Source organism: Myotis yumanensis, unplaced genomic scaffold, assembly GCF_028538775.1.
Source record: "Myotis yumanensis isolate MYYU_CA2020_CCGP unplaced genomic scaffold, mMyoYum1.0.hap1 SCAF_6, whole genome shotgun sequence".
Lineage (NCBI taxonomy): Eukaryota > Metazoa > Chordata > Mammalia > Chiroptera > Vespertilionidae > Myotis > Myotis yumanensis.
The window spans coordinates 75,815,352-75,841,046 of record NW_027223757.1 but is presented as its reverse complement, the minus strand read 5'-3'; the positions used below and the strand labels follow the sequence as shown (position 1 = coordinate 75,841,046).

Below are 25,695 nucleotides of genomic sequence, written 5' to 3'. Positions count from 1 at the left end.
CACGGCCTGCAGGCTGATGTTCCCTACCCCTGCAATGGTTACAAGACTTGGAGAAATGTAAGAAAAAGTGTGGCTACCGTTTAGGATTTTCTAGAAATGACAAAGCTGGCCTCAACTAAGTGTTGTTACTTAGCTACTAAATCGGACCAAAGGCTGGAATTTTATCTTGGTTACATGTCATCTGCTCATTTGGAAGGTGAGGTGGCAGAGAAAAGCCACGAGGATTTGTCTGGACAGTTTCATCTCCTAGAAAGTAGTCTCCTTGCAAATGATAATGGACCCGAGTCTGTGCCAGGGTGGCTGTGGTCAGGGTGGAAATGAGACGAGAAACCACACTTGACCTATGACTTCTAAGTGGTCAGGTCTGAGATAGACCAGACTTGAACTTCTGTCTGAATTGGCTTTTGTGTGAGTTTATAAGCCAAGTCATTATTGATGTTTTATACCTTTTTCTTTCACTTGTCTTCAAGCTATTGGAGCAACTTTTCAATATTTGTCATTCCTTCTTTTTTTTTCTTTATTGATTAAAATATTACATATGTCTCTTTTTCCCACCATTGGCCTCTCCCTGGCTACTCCCACCTCCCAGCACATGCCCTCACCACCACCCCCACAGTGTCTGTGTCCATTGGTTATGCTTATATGCATGTATACAAGTCATTTGGTTGACCTCTTACCCCCCTCCTCCACCCTCCCCTGCCTTCCTGCTGAGGTTTGACGGTTTATTTGATGCTTCTCTGTCTCCGGATATCATTTTTTCTTTTGTTGTTGTAGTGTTTGTTGGGGTAAATCATCATGAAAACTAAATAGAGGGGGAAAAACCCACCCCAAGCATCACAAAAATACACTTCACGACCTTCCCCATTTGACCACTGACAAGTTCTTTTTGAATGCAGCTTTATTGATAGTGATGAGGTTATAAACACTACATACATTTTAATTTGTTGTTCCTTATATAGTACCAGAATGTTTTAAGCAAACAAAAAAATAAATAATTCCCCAAAATTTGCTGAATAAATAAGTTTTTTAAGAGTGTCCAAGGCAAGTATTTTCTTTCTTTCTTTCTTTTTTTTTTTTAAGTATTTTATTTCAAATTCCCTGAGAGGGAAATGTAAATGATCTTTACCCTCTGAATGTGCATGAGAGTAATTCTTTATTATTTAGAACGTTCAGTTCTCATAATTACCATGGAGGAGTGTTTAGGAAACTACGCTATATTTCTTACTGGTATGAAAAGAGATACTGAAAAAGAATTCCTTTTAATACTAGACCATAATCATCAGTGGCTGGGATGGGCATCGAACTCACTACTCAGAGAACATTTGTTCAGAGAAGAATTCAGAGAAGATTCTAGAAATTCATTTCTTTGAAATGCAGGGAAAAAAATTAATGAAGTGATTCCAGTTTCTTTTATCTAGCAACTTGGATATATTCTGAAGATATTTGGTCAGGATAACCAGCAAAAAATTGACGTTTTAATATCTATTTTCAGGTAAACCTCTATTTATATGCATGCTTATGAAACACACTTACTATGCTCGCTGCTCTGCCTTCAATCATAGAGACATTCAGTACATCTCACTCCCTTATTATCTCAGTTACCCCCCTCACTCATAACATTCCACTACCATCTAATCCTCGCTTAGAATTATATGAATCTGTACCACCACTGACTTTCTACTCATAACCACTCTTACAACATAGGAAGTAAAACGAAAACTCATTCAATGCCACTGAAAGCAACTAGGGCGTCAGAGATGACACCTGGGCACCAAGAGCCTACCTAAAAATGGAGGGACTAATTAAATCTGGCTTCCTGGAGACTCTCACACCAGGTCTCTGGCCCATTCAGAAAAGGAGAACTTGAGTTTCATTATGTCAGCAGCTGGGTAACAGGCTATTACTCCGATAAACTGACCTGATGCTTTTATTTAATCACAGGGCTCTGGCATTACAAAAATAACAAGTCCTTTTCTTGCAGAAAAATAAAAGGAGGTACAGGGTTAGATCCTAAGACTGGGGAGAGCAATTGAATGTAAGCTTAAAACATAATAAAAATGAAATAATTTTCCAGTTGGGCAACGTGGAGAAACTGGCAAGATTTTTAGGAGCGACTGCTTCAGTAGTTAAAGAGTATATTTCACTTACATATGAAAGGTGATGCATAATATCTTGATTCTGTATATTTTCACCTCTTTCAGTTGTCAGTGCAGGAGGTTCCAGGATATAAAACTTTCACCAGTCCTTATGTTCTATGTTCCTTATGTTCCAATCTGTTCTGTCAGAAATTCTGGCATGCCAAATTGATAGTGGTCTGTAGTTATTGACATACTAGTAATTGTTGAAGCAAAAGATAGAACTGCAATGTACCCAGGCACCTGGTAAGCCCAGGTATGTGTATTTTTTCTGAGTCTTCAGATAAACGATGTAGAAAATATATCAACTAGTCATTAGAAATGATTTTTCCAGCTCTAACATGTCTCCAGTTTCATTTCTAGAAAGCCACTGCCAAGTTCTTGCACCACCTAGCTTATTAAGATCCAATAGATGAAAAATCCTCTATGTTCAGCATCTCTCTTCATTCCTCTGTGACAAATTGTCACAAGTGATTGATTCTTATTTCATTTTATGCCTTAGGTCCTCCATGTTACAATACTTCTGGGATTTCAATGGGAGACAGATCTACTACTGTGCATGAAAGAATTACATCTATTTGCCATTTATGATCTGTAATCCATATAAATCCCCCCCTTTTTTTCTTTCTAAATTAACAATATACTATAGGCTCCTCAATTGCATGAGAGCATACTTTTATACCAAAAAGGTGTTACAGTCACCTCACATAAGCTTTGTAAGTTGTGGCCAAAATAATTGATGAAATAGGAAAAGTTTATTTTACCAATGATGCTGCAAGGATAAAAGATGCTCTATGTTTGTGCATTGGGATTTAAGAGCTCAGCAATTTAACTGGCTCCACACACTAGCTTCTCACACAGCTTTGCTTTCCGGCCTGGGTGGATAAGAAGATCCTTGGGGAAGATCCTTGTGCTCTGTGTGGGGTGAAGAAACCAGCCCCGTGTTTTTTAATTATGAATAATGTCTTGTACTTAACTTAGTGTTTTAGCTTTTACCAGAGTGTTACCATTAAATACACAGAGACTGAACTTTTCATAAGGGGCAATGATATAAAATTGTTCCACAAAGTGTACTATATGAACCACTTTTCACAGTTCAAATAAAATATTTTAAATATAAATATTGTAACTCTAACAACAACCTATCTACACAGGTGGGAGAGGATGGGATTAATGAAAACCCAGTTATATTTCCATACAGCTCATGTTTTACCATTTAAATAGTTAGTTTGTTTTCTTTTTCAAAATCCAGTTACATATAGCCCATAATTGATAGGCTACTTCCTCTCTAAAACAAATAAACGATCAAAGAATAAAGTGATAAATTATAAGAAAGGAAAATATGTATCATTTACTACATTCATTCCCTGGCTCCAAAACTTAGCAAATATGTAAGAAAAAATGATATCAAGTGGATACACTTTAATTTGCAAAGCTAAATTGGAGCAGATGGGTTAACAATATATACAAGAATAGGTATATGTTATTTTAATATTTCCATGTGAAATGAATGTATTTATTTTTTAATTAAAAAATCAGAAACAATGGCATTAATGAGAAACAATGGCATTTACCAACAAGACAACCCACTCCTCCTGTTATGGCTAAATCCAAGAATTCCAGATGTTTCCATTTTCATCTATGTAAAAGAGTGAGTGAAATCAAATTATTGTTATTGGCTTATATAACCTTCAGGCTATATAAACTTGAAGTTAATGATTCTTAAGGACATAGTTTTATTTGGTGTTCTTCCTGGAACATACATTAGGCTCAAGGTTGCATTTAGTCATCTTGGTATAGGTTTTAGGGTGAGAGTAAGGCTCCCAAGATACTTGCAATTCCTTTAATAGGGAGCATGGCTTAAAGTGCAAATACTTCTCTAGGCAAAAGGACAAGTGATTCAAATTTACGCTAGAAACCAAATGACTAGCATCAGTTCCTTCTTCCAGAGCAGACTTGTATGGTGGAAATACACTGGGGCTTGAGGCATGCAGGAAGAAGGGGCTCAGGGATAAACCAAAGGCATCACCTTGACAGCCCCGGGGTGGAATCCCCTTACTTTCCAGTCAGACTTTGCTATAAGCTTTAGGACGTTGTCATGGGATGCCTTTCAACATCCTTCACTCAGTCATGGACAGGAAAAGAAACTGCACTGAAATATGGAATTAAACCTTAAATCTTTATAGAGTTCTATTTTACAATAAAACCTACCAATGACTATTTTCCGCTTCCTAAAGAAAGAGAGGGGGAAATAAACTTGTACATGAAGTCACTTACTCACATAAGTGTCATAAGTAATAAGTACTTAAGCAAAGAGGGAACTTCTCAAATGTGGGTGTAACCGCTATACGTTTGGGAAACATGCCACGGGGAAGAGTGCCTACAACGACTCTGTCTGCCCCCTAGTGGCCGCTGAAGTAAATTCTATTTTTCTTTGTTGGCAATGGCCCAGAATTTTGCTTTAAAGAAAAAAAAAAAAAAGGAGGTAGATCATGTCATACCAGGAATTAAAACCATCAAGACGTATGCCTCGATATATCTTAAAATACGATCGTTGCAGTAAATGTTACATATTTTCCTTTGCGCTAACTCAAAGGCTAACCACGAATAAAGAGTTGTTCTTGCCGCGCCTCCGCATCTACCTGGCGTCAGATACTGACTGGCACGGAGGACACCGAGCTGGCTCGGGATTCCCGGGTCACGTGGTTGGGCATCGAGAGGGTGCAGCAGGACACGCCCACGGTGGCCTCGGGCAGCTCGTCGTCCTCCGTCCACTCGTTGAGCTCGGGGTGGAAGCACTGGATGCACTTCTTGTACTTCTTCTGGCCCTCGTTCCAGCCGCCCACCAGGTAGGCGCGGCCGAGCAGCGCGGAGGCGCCCGCGGTGCTCACTCCCACCGGCAGCGGCGCCGCGTGGCTCCACTGGCGGGTGGCGGGGCTGTAGCACTCCACGGCCAGCACGTCCACGCGCTCCCCGCGCGCATCGACTTGGCTGCCCCCCATCACATACACCCTGTCGCCCAGCGTGACCGCGCAGTGCCAGCCGCGGGGCGTGCTCATGCTCGGCAGCTCCTGCCACGAGTCGTCGGCCGGGTCGTAGGCGCACGCGGAGCGCGAGTACGCGTTGCCGATGTAGCCGCCGGTCACCAGCACCCGGCCGTCGGCCACCGCGCTGGCGTGGCAGCAGCGCGCCACCTCCAGGGGCGCCTTCGGCTGCCACTGGTTGGTGGAGGGCACGTAGCACTCCACGGAGGCCAGGCTGCCCTCTATGTTGCGGCCGCCCACGGCGTAAAGGAGCCCGTTGAACACGCTCAGGCTGAAGTGCGTGCGCTTCTGGGTCATGCTGGCCAGGTGGATCCAGGAGTTGAAGCGGGGATCGTATCTGGGAAGGGCAGAGGGAATGTGACAGCCTTGTGGTGGCAGCCAGGAAACCCCTGTTACTCCACGAACCGCCACGGGGGAACTGTGACACCATCCATGCGAGGAGGCTACTGACTATGCGCAGCACCTCGCCCAGAGGCCGGTGTTTCTCTTTTAACCACGGGTATAAAAGTGTGACACTTGGGGAAAGCAAGGCAGGCATTGGTGACCCCCCTCCTCCTGTTGATAAATTTACTTCCTTTCTTGGGCCCCTTGGAGAAGATCTTACAGAGACAGGTCTGCCACTCCCCTTTCCACTATATTCGAATATCTCTCATCCGGCAGGATTTATGGGTGGGGTTAGGGGTGGAAACTGGGTATTTGTGGCAATCAGAAAAGGGAACACTGCCACATTAAAGTCAACTCCACATATCTTCAGGCACCGACATCCCTAGCTCATTCTCATTGCTTAATTAAGACAGGAGTTGACTAATTGGATTTCTCCCTGTCTCACAGCCCCCTCATACATCTGTCCTGGCCATTGCAGCAGTAAACTGAGTTACTCAACCAAGTCTTCTATCATCTGTTTAGAATGAGATCAATGGGACTCGTGTCCAAAAACATCAACAAAGCCTTAACTTTTGATACTTGTCTATTTTCTACCACTTTTTAGTAGGTAATATTATTTTAGTTGAGGGATATATTTTTTTCAGTGTTCAATGTTACAGTACGTATACCATAAGCATTAAAATCAATATTGCAAAAACAGTGATTTGAGTACCAATAGTTGAATTATCAGTGGAGGGAAATAAGTAGTTATAGTAAAATATGCTTTCCTGAAGTATTGTAAACACAGAATTCACTCCATCAGTTTGATGTTCATTCATCTTTGCCCCTTTTAATCCCTAAGTTGAAACTTAACTAAAGTTGTAAATTAAAGGCTAAAAATCCATTAATTGTTTGAATTCATTAAAGTAACACAATGAAATGAAGAATTGTTTCATCATATACTGTACACATTTTCAGATCTTGCTCATTAGTTATATTCGACTTTGTAAGCATGGCTTCCTGAACATTTCATACATGTGGAAGTTTAATTTTTTATCATAAATATACGAAAATAATATGGCACTTGAGGCTTTTCTGAAGGATTTACTATGTTTTTTACTCTTCTTCATGCTTCACAAATACTTACATTTTCTCTGGGATTAGTCTTCAAATAAGTATTTTAAGTTAATTAGCTGCCACTTTTTTAATGAGCTCATTCTATTTGCCAATTATAAATCTGACAGTCATCAATAAGTCACTTAAAATAAATGTATTATTTTAATCTTTCTTACCACATTAGTGTTAAAAACTAAATTTGTACCCAGTGTCTTTCAGAAAAGCAGGATATTGTGAAGAGCCCCAGACTAGCAATGGGAAAATGTGAATTGCCACTTACTAGGGGTATAACCTCTCTGGGCATCAGATTTCTCACATGGAAAAATCATAATCTTCTCTTCTCTACTCACTTCACACTTATTCAGAAATCTACAGTACATGAATGCACTTAACATAATGTGAAGTGTTATATATAAAATGTCACCTTATTAATATTAATTTACTAAGCTAATGAATGAAGCTAACAGACATGACTAATTTACTTCTATGTCAGGGCAATTTTCTCATCATATTGGACCATTTCAGTTCCTAGCAAAGGATCAAGTACCTGCAGAAATTGCTGACTGCATGTTTGGCTTGATTTCTTGCATCATTCTGGTCTTCACCACCAGCCACATAGAGAAATCCATCCATCACAGCCACGCACTGATTAAAACTCTTGGCGGGCATCTCTGTGAGCTTGCTCCATCCATTTTCAGGGTCTCTATACAAGACGTCTCTACTAAGGGACTTCTCAGTAAGGCTTGGGCGTCCCCCAACAGTGATGAGGACGCGACAGCCCCCGCGGATCCTCGTGCGCCTCGACTGCAGTGTGTTTTGATGATATGGAAGTAAGTGGTAATTCATAGCATCCACAAGAAGTTTATGACAATCAGCATCTTGCATCATTCTTGGTACAGACTGAACATAATTGACCAGGTCTTGTGCAGAGATGGTACCAAAGCGAATATTGCTCAAAAGATCTGCAGCATATTTCATTCTCTTTTGGTCAAATTCTAACCATTTGATAGCAGTCTGGAATGCTACTATTTCAGAAGGCAACTGTAGGTCGTCATCTATAAGAAGTTCGTTAATTTGCTCAAATGTAAGTTTCATAAACTGATCTGACTCTGCAAATTCAAGGAAGTTATCCCGGATAAATTTTTGGGCTGCTGCTTTTGCAGTTTTCAGAGAGTACGTCTCAGCAATGTTAGCAATGTACATACAATTCTCAACATTCATCTCTCGTATCAGAAAATCACTGCACATCTTTACAAGGGTGTGGATCTGAAGATAAACAGCAGCAGAAATAATGCTTCCTATTGTGTACAAGGAGAGAGTCAGCTTTCCGGTGTAGGCATATGCAATGACAGTGGCCAGGCCCAGCGGTGAGATATCGTTGAGATCCACCCTTTGAGTAGATGGGTCTTTTTTTAGGATGTTGTAAAAGTACTCACTGCATGAAGCCATCACTGACTTGTGAACATCAAAGGATTTGGTTTTGGTGCCAATGACTAAGTCGCAAAGGAAGCTCTCTTGGCGCATTTTGCTTAAACCTTCCAGGAGGTTGGGGCCATAAGAAGCATCTGTTAATTCAGAAGAAATGCAGCTAAGGCCATTGCCTCCCTCTAGGATCCCATTCAAAGCATTTAGTTTGCTTAGGGGGCTGTCTTCCACAATTATGGTCATCTCATTGATTTCTCCTTTGTTCTTTCTGACAGTCTTCTTTTTGGGGGCCATGTTGGCAAACACACGGTCACAGTCAAGAGCTTGCTAGAAAAAGAAAAAAAGGAATAGTATTTTATTTCATTTATTTTTTATTTCATTTATTGAGATGATGTCTATAATAATAAAAGGTAATATGCTAATTAGAGTGGACATCTTCCTGACGTCCTTCCTGAGCTGGGGCGGAGGGAAGCCAGCCAGGCCCCGGGTGCCTGTGGGTGGCCAGAGGAGGGAAGCAGCCCGGGTCCTGTGTGCCAGAGGGAAGCCGGTGCTGGCTGCCAGGGGAAGGAAGGCCTACTCTTGCACAAATTTTCGTGCATCAGGCCTCTAGTTGGTTAATAAAACTATACAGATTTCAGGTATACAATTCCACAATACATCATCTGTATATTGTATTGTGTGTTTACCACCCCCAATCAAGTCTCCCTCCATCACTATTTATACCCCCTTTCGCTTCTTCTACCTCCCCCACACCCTCTTCCCTCTAGTAATCACCATACAGTTCCATGAGTCTTTCTTTTTTTTTCTTTGCTTAACACCTTCACCCTTCTCACCCAGCCCCCCACCCTCTCCCCTCTGACAGCTGCCACTCTGTTCTCTGTATCCTCAACTCTGTCTCCACTTTGTTAGTTTATTTTAATTGTTCTTTGAATTTTGAATTGCTACATTATGAAGCATGTGTTTTTTAATAAATTAATTTTTTTAATTCTAAAAAATAGATTTAAGAACTTACATTACACTAGATGCATATTTTATTGACAATTTACTTCAGCATCAAGACAATATTTATCTTATTAAATAAGACCACTCCATAGCCATATTGCCAAGTAATTTTATATAACAGAAAGGACCAAATATTCTCTTATCTAGCTGTACAATAATTATGGAATAGTAGTAAACATCATTTGAAGGGCTTGGTTTACTCTCATGAAATAGTGAGTTATAACTATTTTGAAGTTTTCCTCAATAGAATACTAAAATTCAGGAATCCATATAAAATGTAGAATATATATGTAAATAAATAAATGTAGCACTTAAAAATCAATGAGGAAGGACTTGTAATGATAGCATTAGTTCAGTTATTTCTACTCTACATATTCACTGAGATAATTTCCAAATAAGTTAGATATCTAAATCTCTCTTTCTCTCACACACAAAATTTACACATGAACTAGGGCAAAGTAGTTCCCCCCACCCCCCGCCCCCTTAATCTTAGAGTGAGAAAGGCCCTATTAAGTATAACACAAAATTCAGAAGCCGTAAAAGAAAAGACTGAAATATCTGAATATAGAAAAACAATGAAAACTTCTACAAAACAAAACCAACTGTTTAAAAGACAAGCAACAGACTGTGAAAACAAACATTGGTAACATTTCTACCAGAAAAAAGTCCATAGACACAATATTTAAAGAGTTCCTACAAATCAATTAAAAAACAGACAAAAACTATGATTAGGTAACTAGGTCATTTAAAGAAGATAAAACACAAATAGTTAATAAATATTTTTAAAAGTGAACTAATAATTATTAGGAAATTGTCAACTGAAACCCTTTTATTTTTTGTGATCAAATCTTGTTTGATGGTTAAAATATTTTAAAATATCCATAACATCAAATATTGATGTGGTGCTCTCTATACACGGTTGATGAGAATATAATTCATACAGTCTTTTGAATGATAATTTGGCAGTCTATTATAAATAAAAACTATATTTATACTTTGACACTAAAATTCTAAATCTAGGAATGCACCTTATAGAGATATAAGGGCTTTTATCTTTCTCATTAAGCTCAAATTGTCATATTCACATTTATATCCTATATAATAAAAGGGTAATATGCAAATCAACTGAATGGCAGAATGACCAGTCGCTATGATGTGCACTGACCACCAGGGGGCAGATACTCAATGCAGGAGCTGCCTCCTAGTGGTCAGTGCACTCCCACAGGGAAAGCACAGCTCAGCCAGAAGCTGGGCTCACAGCTGGTGAGCACAGTAGCAGTGGTGTGAGCCTCTCCCACCTCCGTGGCAGCACTAAGGATGTCCAACTGACGGGCAGGGAACGGGCCTAAGCTGGCAGGCAGACATCCCCTGAGGGCTCTCTGAATGTGAGAGGGTGCAGACCAAGCTGAGCCCTCCCACCCCCGAGTGCACAAATCTTGTGCACCGGGCCTCTGGTTTGTTTATAAGACTGGAGCACATTTGTCCTTACTCATTCTTTCTTGCAGGCAACACCAAATGCATCCTTATCTTGTGAAACAGATTTTTAACCCACTGACATTTTAGTCTTCAAATGTATTGACTTATGTGGTAAGGGTCCCCTTGTTGGATTTCTCTGAGGAAAATTTTAAAACTTTTGCTCAGCAAGCAGTTATCATCAACACCTCCTGTGTGGGGGCAGCATTGTGCTGGGGCTGATGGAGTAATTTATGTTAGAGAGACAAAAATGACAAGTACAAAATGACAACAAAAAACTAGGTAAGCAAAGCACAGTGATTCTTTTTTCTAAACAGCAGTTTCCACCATCTAGAGTAGAAGCAGAAATGTATCTTTGAGGAAGCCCTGTCTGTTCTGCTGTAAGAATCCCTTTGGCCAACTTTTTATTCATGTCTTTTTAACTGTGCCTCTTTTATATTTCATTCTTTTATCTTTTACTGTAAAATTGCCTTATGGTCAATTAGTTATGTGGCAAAATGTTTGTGGCAAAGATACTCACAGTGAAACAACCTAGAACCATTTTATTCAACTTACTATACACAAAATACCATTTCAAAATGTAATTGCCAGACAATTATTAATGTGATATTTTACTTGTTTTCCTACTAACTCTTCAAAATCCAGAGTGTGTGTTATACTTACAACACAGCTCATTTGGGACTAGCCACTCTTCAAGTGTTTAATAGCCCCAGGAGACCGACAACCATGTATTAGACAGCAGAGCCCTAGAACAACCTCCTAAAGAATGCAAAGTATATCTGAAAAACCAATAGGTAAGTTTAGATGAAATTTAAAAGAGGGCAGGAAAGTTGAAACAGAGGAATAAAAATTAGAGGGGACAAGCTGAAAAATAAGTTAATGTAATCCTAAATCAAATTATACTAATAATTATTTAAAATGTTAATAGATGAAGCATTTTAATTAAAAGGAAAAAGCAAGACCCAAAAATACATGCTATCTACGAGAGACTTACTATAAACACAGAGACACAGGTAGGAAAAAAAATGGCTAGAAAAAGATTTACCACAGAAATAGTAGGCATAAGAAGACTGGAGTGGCTATATTAATAACAGATAAAATATAATTCAGGAAAAAACAATTAGTGGTGATAAAAAGGGAATTTTATAATAATAGATCATCATGAAGATATAGCAATCATAATATATATATGCAAATAATAGAGCTTCAATATATGTGAAGGGAGAAATGGGCATTTCCTCAGTCATATTTTAAAATGTTAATTAACTCTCTCAGCAACTGATAGAATAACTAGAAAAAATATTAGTAAAGGTATAGATTATCTGAACATTATAATCACCCAGATTTAATTGATGTTTCTAGAACATCCTTACCTAACAATTCTTCTCAAGTGTATATAGTACATTCACCAAGGCAGATTCTGTGTTGGGTCTCAAAACATGTCTTAGTAAATAAATTTAAAAGCATTGAAGTCATACAGAGTATATTCTCTGATCATACTGTAATTAAATTAGAAATTAATAACAATGAACTATCTAGAAAAGCTACCACTATTTGCATATTAAATAATATACTTCTAAATAATCCATGAATCAAAGAAGAAATCACAGAGGAAATTAGATAATATTTCAAAGTGAATAAAAATGAAAATACAATATAATATAAATACCAGCTCCACTACTTACCTGAAGTGTGAGTTGCCATAGATAAATTATCTAACCTCTTAGAGTCTCCATTGACCTATCTCTAAAGTGAAGATAATAATAGTGTCTGCCTATAGGGTTGTCAGTGAAAACTCAGTGAACAAATATGCATACAGCATTTGGAAGAGAATCTGGCAAAAAGTGAGTGTTCAAAAAATTTGAATTATTTTCATTAACATCAACAACTCTTGTTCGTTGTTTCTTTGGGAGTAAAGCAAGTTTAAGCTTTGGTGTGAAGCAAATCAGTGAAAGCTGCCGCATCATGGAGAAGCAATCATGAGGAGCAGGAGGTGACATGGGACAAGCGTCCAGAGTGACCCAGCTTGAGAATAGGCAAATGGCAACCAGGGGAATTTCTGGAATATGTAAACATTTCAAAGGGGTTTTTGAAAATACCAGGGGGAGAAATGGAATTTGTGCAATTATATAGGCTGAGGAACAGATTATTTTTATTTTTATATAAATGATAAGGATAATCCTGGAAGTTTGGAAAACCTGTGACATTTGGTTATAGGTTGTATAAGCAAAACAACAGATTACATGGAATAGACTGAATCTATGGATTTAAAGATTCAAATTAAAGGAACTATTTTGATAGCTTGGTGTTAGGATGGTTAGGTTTGCAGATAAGAATTTTGCCAGTCCTGGTGCCAAAGTGTTTTTAAGAGGAATGGATACAGGAGACAGAAGGCCATTAGAAGTGGAGGAGATACCTGAAGCAGGAAGGCATGACTCAGCATAGGATGCACAGACGAAGATGCCTGAAGTCATGAGGGAGACAGTTGGGCAGATAATATTAGGCCAAGACATACAGGCTCTTGTATGCCAGGAAGGGCTGGAACGTGATAAGTTAGTATGTAATGAAGAAGGATTCAGAAATCTCCATGAAGGAAGAGGTCAACCTGATGAAATCAGTGAAAGTTCTTCCATGGCCTTCCTTCTCTTATTTCCTGTTGCCACCTCTCTTCCCTCCATTGTCTGGCCTTCATGCTGACCTTGGCATTGCCATGAAACCCTCATGCCCTTCTCTATCTGAATGTTCTTGCCTGTGTCCCATTTCTCTAGGGCCCTACTTAGTAATACATTAACTAGTCTGGCAAATGATCCACGCCAATCAATTAATGAGCACATATACTCTTCCTCCCAGGTATGCATGCTTTTTGTTGGATTTTTAAATTAATTTATTTTTTATCAGTGTCCTTCTATGACTCACATACAAATTTCCAAGAGTAGCCACTGTGGAATACACACACACACCCACACCCACACCCACACACACAAACACACATAGGGGCAAAAGTAAGTTTACAGTTGTTTGTATGGTAAATAATACAATAATTAATAAATAATACAAGAATAATAATTTTGCATACTCACAATTATAAACCTACTTTTGCCCACCCTTGTATATATATTTTCTGCTTTAAATAATACTTAAGCCCTAACCGGTTTGGCTCAGTGGATAGAGCATCGGACTGCGGACTGAAGGGTCCCGGATTCGATTCCAGTCAAGGGCATGTACCTTGGTTGCGGGCACATCCTCTGTGGGGAGTGTGCAGGAGGCAGCTGAATTGATGTTTCTTTCTCATCAATGTTTCTAACTCTCTATCCCTCTCTCTCCCTTCGTCTCTGTAAAATATCAATAAAATATATTTTTTAAAAATACTTAATTTTAATAATATTATTAATTAATATTTTAATAGTATTTTAATATCTGTCATTATTTCTTCAAATAGGTTTTCAATATCTATTTTTTAAAAATAAGAAAGGGCTTTTAGAGCCCTCAGAATCACTCTGTAGAAATAACTGGCTTCTTTAGCTCTCTCTAGGGGTGGTAGAGAGAGAAGCTGGCAGGAGACAAATGTGATGGAAGACTAGACCTTGGATGGTGAACACACAGTACAATATGATATACTAGCATAGAATTGTACACTTGAAACCTATATAACTTTATTAACTAATGTAACCTCAATAAATTCAATGAAAAAACCTCTATTATCATACAAATTTAAGAAAATAGGAGTGAGTAGGATGTGAGGTTCTAACTTAACTATCTTCAGATTTTTGACGAATTTTTAATTAATCACCATAAGTAGAGGTGACCTATAATCTCATATACTTAGTAAAATAAATTTTTTGTAAATATGAAAAAAGAGACTATTAAAATCATAGCCAGTGGACAACTTCCTTTCCTGGTGGAAGTATTTTCCCAGATACGCTCATAAATTATCTGTCTTTACTAGAGCTGTTATGACATTATTTAAAAAATATTTTTATTGATTTCAGAGAGGAAGGGAGAGGGAGAGAGAGATAGAAGCATCAATGATGAGAGAGAATTGATTGGCTGCCTCCTGCAAGCCCCACACTGGGGATTGAGCCTGCAACCCGGGCATGTGCCCTGACTGGGAATTGAACCCTGACCTCATGGTTCATAGGTCAATGCTCAACCACTGAGCCATGCCGGCTAGGCTACCATGAAATTCTATTCCTAAGTTCGCACCTTGAGGGTGAAGCTGTCCATCCACCTGCCCAGGTGTTCTCAGTCTGTGCCATGTCCCTCCAATAAGGTCACTGCAGATCCCTCAGAGGAGTCTGAGGATCAGGGCCACTTCTTTGAAGCTGGAAAAGCTCTGATGTCCTCCAGGCTGCAGAGATGTTCACTGGCTGCGATAGCCTGGTAAATGCTCTTCCATTTCCCTCTTGGGGCTCCAGCCACCGCTTTTCTCAATTGAAGGAGGATTGCAAGCCAGTAAGAATGGTAAGGGCAGCTGCACTGTGTGCTCCGGGCCCTACAGCAGAGAAGACTGGCTTCCTCACTATGGGGGATCAAAACCCAAGAGGCTCTGTTCTCACTAGCAGACAGGAAGCCCTCAAGAATTCTGTAGGCCCCTCATACTGGGGCCTTTCTGGAGAGTACAGACACAAGGCGTGTCACGCTGGGCGCGCGCGCGCGCGCACACACACTCACACACACACACACACACACACATTCACCATGCCACTTGATCAACCAGCATTTTTCCACAATCACATTTAAATGAAGAGCAAGGGCAAGCTTAAAAGGAAGAAATTATGACAGACAGCCTAGGAGTAGATGTGTGAAAGTCAAGTGGAACAATTTAATTCACTTCTATTTACTCATTTGGTGATGGTGCTGGGCTTTGAGGCTGATATTATGGGCTGATAGAGGTTGAATAGAAAAATACCTGAATATTTACAAAAAAAGTATTACTCAGTCACTAGGTCATATGTGAGCATGCAGTCAAAAGCAATTTGTACAGTAACTCTCACTGTTTTGCCTACGATTATACAAATGTTCACTCTGCACCCCTGGGTCATATTATTAGTGGTCACTAATGATGGTCACAATGATAGTAAAAATGTGGCTGCAAGAAAAAGGTTACAAAAATGATGTATATATTCATATATAACCTAGAGCATAGCCTAGATATTGAGTAATAAATTCTGAAAGCATTTCATTCTTACTGATTCAATTACATATTAACTAAGAATTAGAAGGGGTTTTAATTATCATTGTTGTTTTTTATTTATTTTATTTTTTTAACAAGTGACTGCTTTGTGGCCATCTGCTCAGGGAATCTCCAGGCTTGGTAGCCAGGGCAATCACCATGGTTACCATACCCAAGGGATGGATTTGACTGGGGTTATGATCAGGATGGTGAGGAGGAAAGCCTTGCTGAGCTGCCCATGGCTGGGAGAGTTTTAAGACTGATTCTCTGTTTTCTCCAAAGCACAAAGGGTTTGATTCTCCTTCCCAACCCAGCGGACTCTAATGAGCTGCCTCTTGGAGTCAAAGAGAGGAAGATCAATACAGAGCCCTCCTCCACCTTCCACCCCTCCCCGACTACTAGTGGCTTGCACTTTTCACACGGCCCCTACCATGGTGGAAAGAATTGGTCTGGCCACAGCAGCTGAGGTTGTGTAATGGGACAAGCAGCCATTTGGAGGCATTTCCAGTCCCTTCCTGTCCCTTCCCTTTTTTTGAGTGAAAGAAGAGCCTTACCCAGGGTGCAGAGGGCTGTAGAAGGCTCCTCATGCTACAGGGCTCTCCCTTCATTCTGTGGAGGGCACCCAGAGAATTCTTCTCTGGTCATGGACACCACAGCCTCCTCCCCTCTCTGCTCCATCCACTATCACCTAGAGCAGCTTCTTGGGTCTCCTCCATTAGAAAGTGGGCAGAAGGGTAACAGAGATGCAATTCTATGCTCTCCTGCCACTGCCCACTGCAGATCTTGGCTCTTGTGTCATTTCTATGACGAACATGTCATATATTCAACACCCAATAAATAGCTGGGCAGATATGTGAGCCATCACAATTTTCATCATCTTTTGTATTTTCCAACTTTAAGTATGCTAATAAATAATTCCTATATATAAATTACCAAGCATGAATCTATATGATGAATCAAATGTAAATTGTTACCTCCATTTCTACCTAGAATAATAATTATATAGCTAGCATTTATTAATTGAGGGCTTGCTGTGTGCTGAGCCCTGAGTATTTTATTTTTTTGAATTTAAGTCTCGCTAAATTCTAAAATGTAGTTTATATTAAATTCATTTTACAAATGAAGAAATTAAGGTTCAGAGAGAGTTTTTAAAATGTACTCAAGGTCACACAAGGTCACAATCAAACCCAGATTGAACCCTGACCCCCTCTATTGCCTCCTGTAAACCCAGGGCAGGTTAAAATCTGTAGCAGTTTAAAAAGTTAGCTCTTTCCAATATGAGAAGATAGAGACTGAGTGAGGTAGGACTGAGATTTATCAATTCAAAATTTGAATACAGAGAACATGAAATGGTTCTTTATAGCTCCAAATATTGAAATAAATGCATTGCCCTTTTAAATGTAAGATACATTTATTTTCGGACAAAGAGTCTGTGGATTTAGTTATGCTATTAGGGGTAGTAAATATATGAAACTCCAGCCCTGGCTGGTTTGGTTCAGTGGATAGAGAGTGGGCCTGTGGACTGAAGGGTCCAGGGTTTGATTCTGGTCAAGGACACATGCCTGGGTATCAGGTTCAATTCCCAGTGGGGGGCATGCAAGAGGCAGCTGATCAATGATTTTCATCATTGATGTTTCTATCTCTCCCTCTCCCTTCCTCTCTGAAATTAATAATAATTTTTAAAAAGATATGAAACTCCAATAGGTGGATTAGCCAAAAATAGAAACAAGATCTATGAATTTGTTGACCAGAGAATAAATACTTCCTTGTGTTAGGTTGAATATAGAATTACCAATTTTTGTTTAAAGACAAATAGTATCAATTTTTTATGGTTCAACTTAGCTAGAGGCCTTTACCTAACTTTTACTGATAAAGTATACAGACTTTACACATCAAGTTAATTTCTATTTTCCAACCCTGGATACACTATGCAAGGAGCCAGTGCTAAAGTTTTTGGTTTTGATTTAGTTGAAAATTTTACTAAAATAGCTCTTTCTCTTTCCTAGTCTGCTGTATGTGTTTAAGGTTGGGGAGAGGAGATTGTTGGGTGGGAGGGAGGATTGGATATATCGTTTCTAAGATTAATGTCTCTTTGGTTGTCATAGAACTGAAAATTGGGTTTAAGTGTTCACTTTGCTCTGACCAGCCGATGAACCTGCAGCAAAACACCCAACCTTTTAGGATTTCAGGTTAGCCACCTGCCAAATGAGGAGATGGGTACCTTCCAGTTCTAAAATTTTACACAATTAGAATAAACACTGGGTTTTGCTGTCAGAATTGCCAAAGTCTGGTCCTGTATGACTTCTCACTCCCCCCGTTCCCCAATATGGCCTTCTAGAATGTAGGAATAGACTCACACATGGATAATCCAACCGAGACAGGGGATACTTCACCTGGAAGTCACACATATGCGTCTGGGTAGCCAGATTTAGCAAATAAAAACACATGATTTCCAGTTAAATCTGAATTCCAGATAAAGCACGAATCATGTTTTAGTATAAGTATATCCCATGCAATATTTGGGACATACTTATACTAACAGCTGGTTTATGATTTATCTGAAATTCAAATGTGCCTGGGTGTCCTATATTTTATCTAGCAACCTTATCTGGGTTGGTGAGTCCGTGCATTCCATGACATTTTCGGGAATACTATGAAATAGGTTGTGCGTGTGTGTTTATGTGCATTTTTCTGTAGCTTGGGCCCAAAGCATTCACAAAGTTCTCAAAAAGGTCCACAACCCAAAACAGACCCAGAACCACGATGCTGCCACGAAACGGGTAACATAATTCTACCCTCTTCTACGAGTGGGCAAGTCCATGTGAACGTATCACCCTTGAAATCAAGTTCCTCCTGGCCTGAAAGAGATCTCAGATGAAAAGCTCCTAGGACTGATTATAGAAAAGAATTGTCACTTCATATTTAAGAACATTCTTTTTCCCGCTGCCCTCCACCCTGGCCTCCAGGGAGCGACTACCCAGGGCAGGCGGGAAAGCCATGTGTGCTAAAGTGTCACTGTCACTCCCATTGCCAGAGCGAGCTGGGATCCCAGCATGTCTCCCAGCCAAAGGGGCGAATCAGCTGCCCCAACTCCCGGTCCCAGCCACATTCCAAGCGCTGCATCTGTCCCGACTCATCAGCACCGACTCCCGGAATAGAAACGCTGGGCTCAGGCCCTGCTGCTTGCCATTTTAAGTTAAGTCCAGCATAAAGGGGGGTGGGGTGGGGGGCTCCCACTTTACCGTTTCATTTCCAACATGATTTCTCATCTAAAACCTATGTCCGTATAACCGTATGTGCACATTTAGAACAAAAACTTGTTTTACAGTTAAATTACAAATTTGTTTGTTTTTGCAGGGGTGGGGGGGGTGGTTCTATTTTGTCAATAGGTTATATTTCTGGGAATTTGAAAAGTTTCCTAATTTTTTTTTTTTTTTTTGCTACCAATATCATTACAATGAATTAATTTTATCTAAAATTATTGGGTACCAAATGTGTACCTGGTTCCTGATTTTTAAAAAAATGGAGAAGAAATGTTAAGCTCTGTGAACAAAACTAAAAATTTTAATTTCCCCATCTTTTTTTCTATAAAATAGAGGAAGAAAAACATACATCGGACTTCAGAGACTTAAAATGATTGTTAGAAATTACAAGTAATGTTGCTATTCTAAAGCATCCTCTCATGAATTTCTATGACTATGTAGGACTTTTGCCTAATGTATCACATTCCTTCTATTTCAAGAAAATGGTTTCTGGTTCCCCAATTCAAATCAGGGACCTGGGCGATCTGACCCAGCTGCAGGCGCCTTCAGTGAAATCGCTCTGCAAACACTCAGACACGCCACCCTCTCCCACACACAGGGCCACACACCCCCAGAATCGGGAAGACAGGAATTAGAGAGTGTGGCCCCAGCTCCTTACCCTCCTGTGTTGAGTGGCGTCCCCGACTTGTGATGATGAAGTGTCAGCAGCGGACTCCTCTTGGGAAGCAATCTGTGGGGAGAGAAGGGAGAAGGGGAGCCACCAGCAGCCACCTGACAAGTCCCAGCAGCAATTTTTAGAGTGACCCTTTGCAGTCCCACTGGCTGAAGCAGCTGAGCCTGCACTGTCGCCCCAGCAGCAGTGTGAGTCCTCCTCTCCCTCTTTGGCCTTCAACTTCAGGCTACCCTGGGCAGGGGGCGGAGCTCTGGTTGGAGGAGGGGAGTTGGGTTTCTTGACCTGCCCAGTTGTTTTTTGTTTTGTTGGTGTGTGTTTTAATTGATTTCAGAGAGGAAAAGAGAGAGAGAGATACAAACCTCAATGATGAGAGGGAATCATTGATTCGCTGCCTCCTGCACACCCCCGCACTGGGGATTGAGCCTGCAACCCCGGCATGTGCTCTGACATAATCGAACTGTTACCTCCTGTTGGTAGGTCGATGCTCAACCACTAAGCCACACCAGCCAGGGGCAGTGGAAGGCGGGGGGAGGTTTGATTTTGTGCTTGTGTGTGGTTATTTTTTTTAATCAAGAGCTCAATCAATCTTGGTGTGAGGAAAGAAAATTAATCAGGTGTGTATTTAATTGGTGGGAGCAGGGATTAGAGTGAATGTACTTTATAAGAGAAAGGGAAGGTTGTGGATAAAAATTAGCTTCTAGAAAGGTAAATCACCTGGTGACCTCAGGTCCTTGGAAAAGACTGCGTTTATAAATGGACTGCTCTTTAGAAGAAGAGCACATGTTTAGGAGGACCAGGTGCTGTCTATGGTACCTACATATGGCACTTGCATTATTAGAGTCGATGTCTAGTTCATAGAGTGAAGTTCACGACCAGTCCTTGATTATCCAGTGATTCATAGGGAGGTCTAGGATTAACACATACTGTGGTACCCATGCAGGATGGAAAAAAATATCTACTTTGGCAACACTTCATGTGAAGAAGAAAATTCAGAGGATTATAATTGACCACAAGCTTTTAATAGGCACCAAGAGTGTGAAGTGGATGCTAAAAAAGTTAGCCTGATATTAGGCTGCAATAATAGAAAAATAGGTCATGGAAAATAAATGTTCAGGCCCAGGTCCATGTGGTTCAGTTGGTTGGGTGTCATCCTGTGCACCAAAGTGTTGCTGGTTTGATTCACCATCAGGGCACATGCCTGTGTTGCAGGCTCCATCCCTGGTAGGGGGTGTGCAGGAGGCAGCCGACCATGTTTCCCTCTCACATGGATGTTTCTCTCTCTCTCTTCCTCTCCCTACCTTCTCCCTCTAAAAAAATAAATTTTAAAAAATTAATAAAAGTCATAAAAAATGTTCTGTTTATTCTTCATTAGTCAGATCATGTGTTAAGTATTGCCTTGATGCCTTGGCACACTGAGAAATTATTCTGCACCCTGAAGGAGATAGCTGGAATGAAGAGAACTTCAGAGATGTGCATACTGGGACCATCTGCAAAAAAGGTAGGACTAAGAGAGGACTTAGGACACATGAGACTTCTGAGTGCTAGTGTTTTAGGGGGGTGTTGTACAGCAAGGACATTCATTTACAATTTTTGTGGCTTAAGGTGTCAAAAATTAGGCCCAAGGGAGGGTTTATAGGGGGATGAGGTCACATATCTAAAACCTTAATCAATAAAGAAATTAAAGATTGAAAAAAAAGAAAAAGAAAATAAATAAAACAAATTAGGCCCAATGGTAGAAATTCCAGGGAACTGACGTAAAAATAAGAAAAGAAAACTCTGATGACAACTGGGTTCTAATGAAGAAAAGGAGCCAGTTTCCAGTGACTAAAAGGATGGAAGTAAAAGAAGCTTTGGGACTGGGGTGATACAGAGGGGACTCTCGCTCTGGCTGGGCACTTGCACTGGATCATCGCTGATATTTTCCAAAACTCTAAGACTCTATGTGTTGGGTTCCAGTTCTCCTGACACCTCTCAACTCATTGGATAGCATCTTAGTTACCAGTTCTATTTGAATTATAGCCAGTTCTTTAGTAGGGATAATTATTTTGGTTGTGTTTTTCATTCTTTACTTTCACCCATAGATCTCTAGCTCAGAATGAATCAGAAGTAAATCAGGAGTACTTAATTCGTGGTTTATATCAAGCTAATAAAGAATGATTCCCAAGTGATCCTTCTTATTTCCACCTCTTCAACTCCAGTAAAGGCCCAGAGCATTTAACTCTATTCTGACTATGATAAAAATCAGCCTTATATCAGTATTTATGATAATGCTGAATGATGATGGAAAGGGCCTTCAAAGAAGTAGGTGTTGGAACCAACACTATTGCCTTCAAGGGTTCAAGATGATTACTTTCAGTTTTACTGGAACAACGCTGAGATACTCCTTTTAATAGAATATTATTTGAGGCAGTGTTATGAACACAATTGGAAGAGTAAGTGGCAAAAATGGAAAATCTAAAAAAATATTTCAATCAAAAACACATTTACAGAGTAGCTACCATATGCAAGCATTCAATTACTGCCGTGGTTGATATGCTAGAAATATTGGGGACATGAAACATGGGTAGATAAGGAGCCTGGACAACTGCAATATATTTGAAATTTGATTTTTATCCTTAAAGCAATGGGGGCCTACTTATTAATGTTTATGTTTTTAAAAAGTGTGCCATAATGCCATATTTCTCCCCACAACATTAGAAAGAATGTTGTGGCATTTGGGGAGTATAACCTCAGCAGAATTTAGTTTTATGAAAATCTATATTATAAAAGGCCAGTGACCGTAACGCCATAACACCATAACAACCAAATGACCAGTCACCGGGAGGTGCATTGATGGGTCTTGCGGCATGGTGGGACTCTGGGTCTCATGTGATTTCATGCACTGGGCCTCTAGTATTAAAATATTAGGAAAGTTATTGGGATAAAGTAGGTGGTATCAGTGGTTTGAGGAGGAGAAGGTATCAAATTGTCTAGAAGAGTGAGGGAGAACATGGGCGAGAATGACCAGGCAGGATAGGAGACCCACTTGAGGGTAACCACCATGACTTTTGGTCTGAGACCTGTCAGCTTGCCTCTATGTTTTCCTTAAGCCAAATTCAGCTGCAGACAAACCAGAGAGTTGAATTTAACTGGAGAAGGAATTTTTCAAGGTGGGCAATTTATTTGTTTTCATTGTTAGTGCCTATCTCTCCTTCAGCAACTTCTTACTACCCTTTGCCACAGATAAACTTAAATATAAGCTCCATGAGGGCAGAGATCTTTATCTATTTTGATAAAACTGATGAATCTCAAATGCCTAAAACAGTGCCTGGCACATAGTAGATGATAAATAATTGTTTATTAACTGGATAAAAGGATGAATGAATTAATGAATATTGAATAAGATGAATAAGATGAAGTGAGAGGACAAGAGAGTTGAGGATGTATACAAGGAACTATTATAAGGCAGGTGTAAAAGTGAGCTAAATGAGGAAAATGAAGTCCCAAAGGCAAGGACTTCTTGTTAACGACTATAACCCCAGAACCAAGAGAATGCCTAGCATATAGTAGGTACTCAATAAATATTTGTTGAATAAAAAAATAATACTGACAACAGAGTGAAATACAAAGATGAAAAGTATTGTGATATTTTGCTTTGTACTTATTCTAGTTGCTTCTTATAGCAATTCACAGGGATTCTCTAGCAAAAAACGAATGTTTTTCAAAAAGAAAAGAAACAAAAGTGGGACAATAACCCATGGTCATCAAAATATACCTATCTGCTATAGATTATAGCTCTGATAATTTAGCAATTTCTCAACTCATACTACCAATAGGAAGTCAATTTGTATGCTGTTTCTCAAACTTTAATGTACACAGAAATTACTTGTGAACCTTGTTAAATATCAATTCTCATAAGGTATGTCTGGAGGGGGTCCAATATCTGCTTTTCTAATAAACTCACAGCTAATGCTGATATTGCTGGTCTAAAGACCAAACTTAGAGTAGCAAGGATTTAGAGTACTTGGCTACTCTTTATTGGAAGGGACAGAGTTTGTCAAAAAGGCAATAGAAGCCATTCCGTCAGAATGCACTCAATATTCCGACACCAAATCTTCAAATCTACCTGGAAGAAGTCCCCAATCTTTCCTCCTTTAATTTGTTAAAATGAAACAGCCCTCCTTCTAAACCCAGCCTCTCTACTATTGCTTTTGATTACAGATACAACCTGTTCAGTTCTCCCCACTCACCTGTACTCAAATCTCCATATCTGCTTAAGGTCTCCTAACTCATCCTTTGCATCTTACCTTAAATATCACTTACTCAAGTTCTTGCTTGAATATTTATCCCACATTCTATGCTTCCACAGTGCCTTCTATTTCCTCTTCCATGTCACAATTCAACAACTCCTCAATGGACAATAAGTGATATAAATAACAAAAGCTAGCACGCCAGCCAATTTCTACCACTAATGGTACTCAAACTTTCCTATTTAAAACAAATACAACAAACACAATTTTTAATTTAGTCTACATTCCTTCCCCTCCAGGTAATGCCATATTCCTCTCCACTTCTTCATAGGCAAAATTCTCAGCTATATTATATGTATCTACACCTGCTGCCCCTATCATGTTGCTTCCCATTTCCCCCTCAACTCAATCCAAGCAGGCTTCCCTGTTTACCCTCGACCAAAGTGGGTTGGCCAAAGTCATAAATAACATGGAGTCACTAAGTTTTTTTGGACATTTGCCAGTACTTGACCTTTCAGAAGTATTCCACACAGTTGACTAATCATTCCTACTAAAAATGCTCTTTTCCCATTGGTTTTTGTTTTCTTCAAATGTCCTGGTTATTTCTTCTCAGTTTCCTTTCCTAGTGGAAGGCCTTCTACCCAACTCTTGAAGATTAAAATACTTGGGAGCTATCCTAGACTCTCTTCGATCCTCAAAACTGCATCCGGCAGATGAGCTCATACACTCTTAAATGTCTCACAGGCTCCTTAAACTCATTATTTCCAAGATGAAAGTCATCCTTTCCCCTCAAATATGTTCCTCCTGTAAGTCATTTTGGTAGTAAACAACCCAGCTCCTTTAAGGGTAAATCTGTGTCATCATTTACCTCTTTCTCACCACCCTGCATTTGCATAGCCACATCTGCTTAATCACCACATCCTGTTATTACATCTGTAATACCCCCGCCTCCCCCCCATCCTATCGTTGTGGTCCAAGGCATCACCACCTCTCACCTGGAACAGTGCAAAATCCTCCTAAATGGCCTTCCTGTATCCACTCTTTCTTCCCTGCCATCCATCTTCCACACAGTGTAACTGAAGTGATATTTTCAAATGTGATCATGTAATTCCCCTGCAGAAAATTCAACAGCTTTGCATTTCCTCAGGATAAGATCCCAAATCCTTCTCTGGCTTGCAGTGACTTTCAGCCACCTGATCCTTCTACATCTGCAATCTCTTCATGCTCTAGCAAAACCAGTCCCCTCCAAGTGCTTCAAATATACCACACTCACTGTCCTGCCTAAGGTCTTCATACTTGCTCTCCCAACTGCCTGAGGGGTCTTTCTCCTCATTCTGCTTAAGGTCTCCTAACTCATCCTTTGCATCTTACCTTAAATATCACTTACTCAAGAAGTCCTTGCTTGAATTTTTATCCCACATTCTATGCTTCCACAGTGCCTTCTATTTCCTCTTCCATGTCACAATTCAACAACTCCTCAATGGACAATAAGTGACATAAATAACAAAAGCTAGCATGTATTGGTACTTATTTTGTACGAGGTCTCTGTGGTAGGTAGATTCTAAGATGACCCAAGTGATCTTTGCCTCTTAGGATTCATAGCCTTATGTGATCTCTTCACATTCAGTAACTTGTTTCTCCATAATAGAATACCTCAAAGTTGAGGGGATGTGACTTCTGGGTTAGACTCCAAAAAATCCTGACTTCCATCTTAATAGCAGTCTTTCTCTCTTGCTGGCTTTGATGAAGCCTAGTGCCATGCTGGAGATGCCCAGGCCAGAAACAGCCAGCTGAAAAAA

The 25,695-nt window shown here is 39.9% G+C and overlaps 1 protein-coding gene and 1 long non-coding RNA gene across 2 annotated transcripts in view; one reads left to right on the top strand and one right to left on the bottom strand.

The window, feature by feature from the left end:
* Positions 1-532: 532 nt before the first annotated feature.
* On the bottom strand, positions 533-25,631 carry KLHL31 (kelch like family member 31). Its single transcript, XM_070418402.1, has 4 exons — positions 25,550-25,631; positions 19,653-19,724; positions 7,206-8,410; positions 533-5,516 (listed from the first exon to the last, which is right to left on the bottom strand). The coding sequence occupies exons 1-4, from the start codon at positions 25,604-25,606 to the stop codon at positions 4,784-4,786; spliced, it is 2,067 nt and encodes a 688-aa protein (XP_070274503.1). The 5' UTR covers positions 25,607-25,631; the 3' UTR covers positions 533-4,783.
* Positions 21,045-25,695, top strand: part of LOC139012429 (uncharacterized) — a 28,938-nt gene continuing 24,287 nt past the window's right edge. Inside the window, exon 1 of the long non-coding RNA XR_011471867.1 lies at positions 21,045-21,165. This is a non-coding gene — a long non-coding RNA (uncharacterized lncRNA). The remainder of the gene's footprint in view (positions 21,166-25,695) is intronic.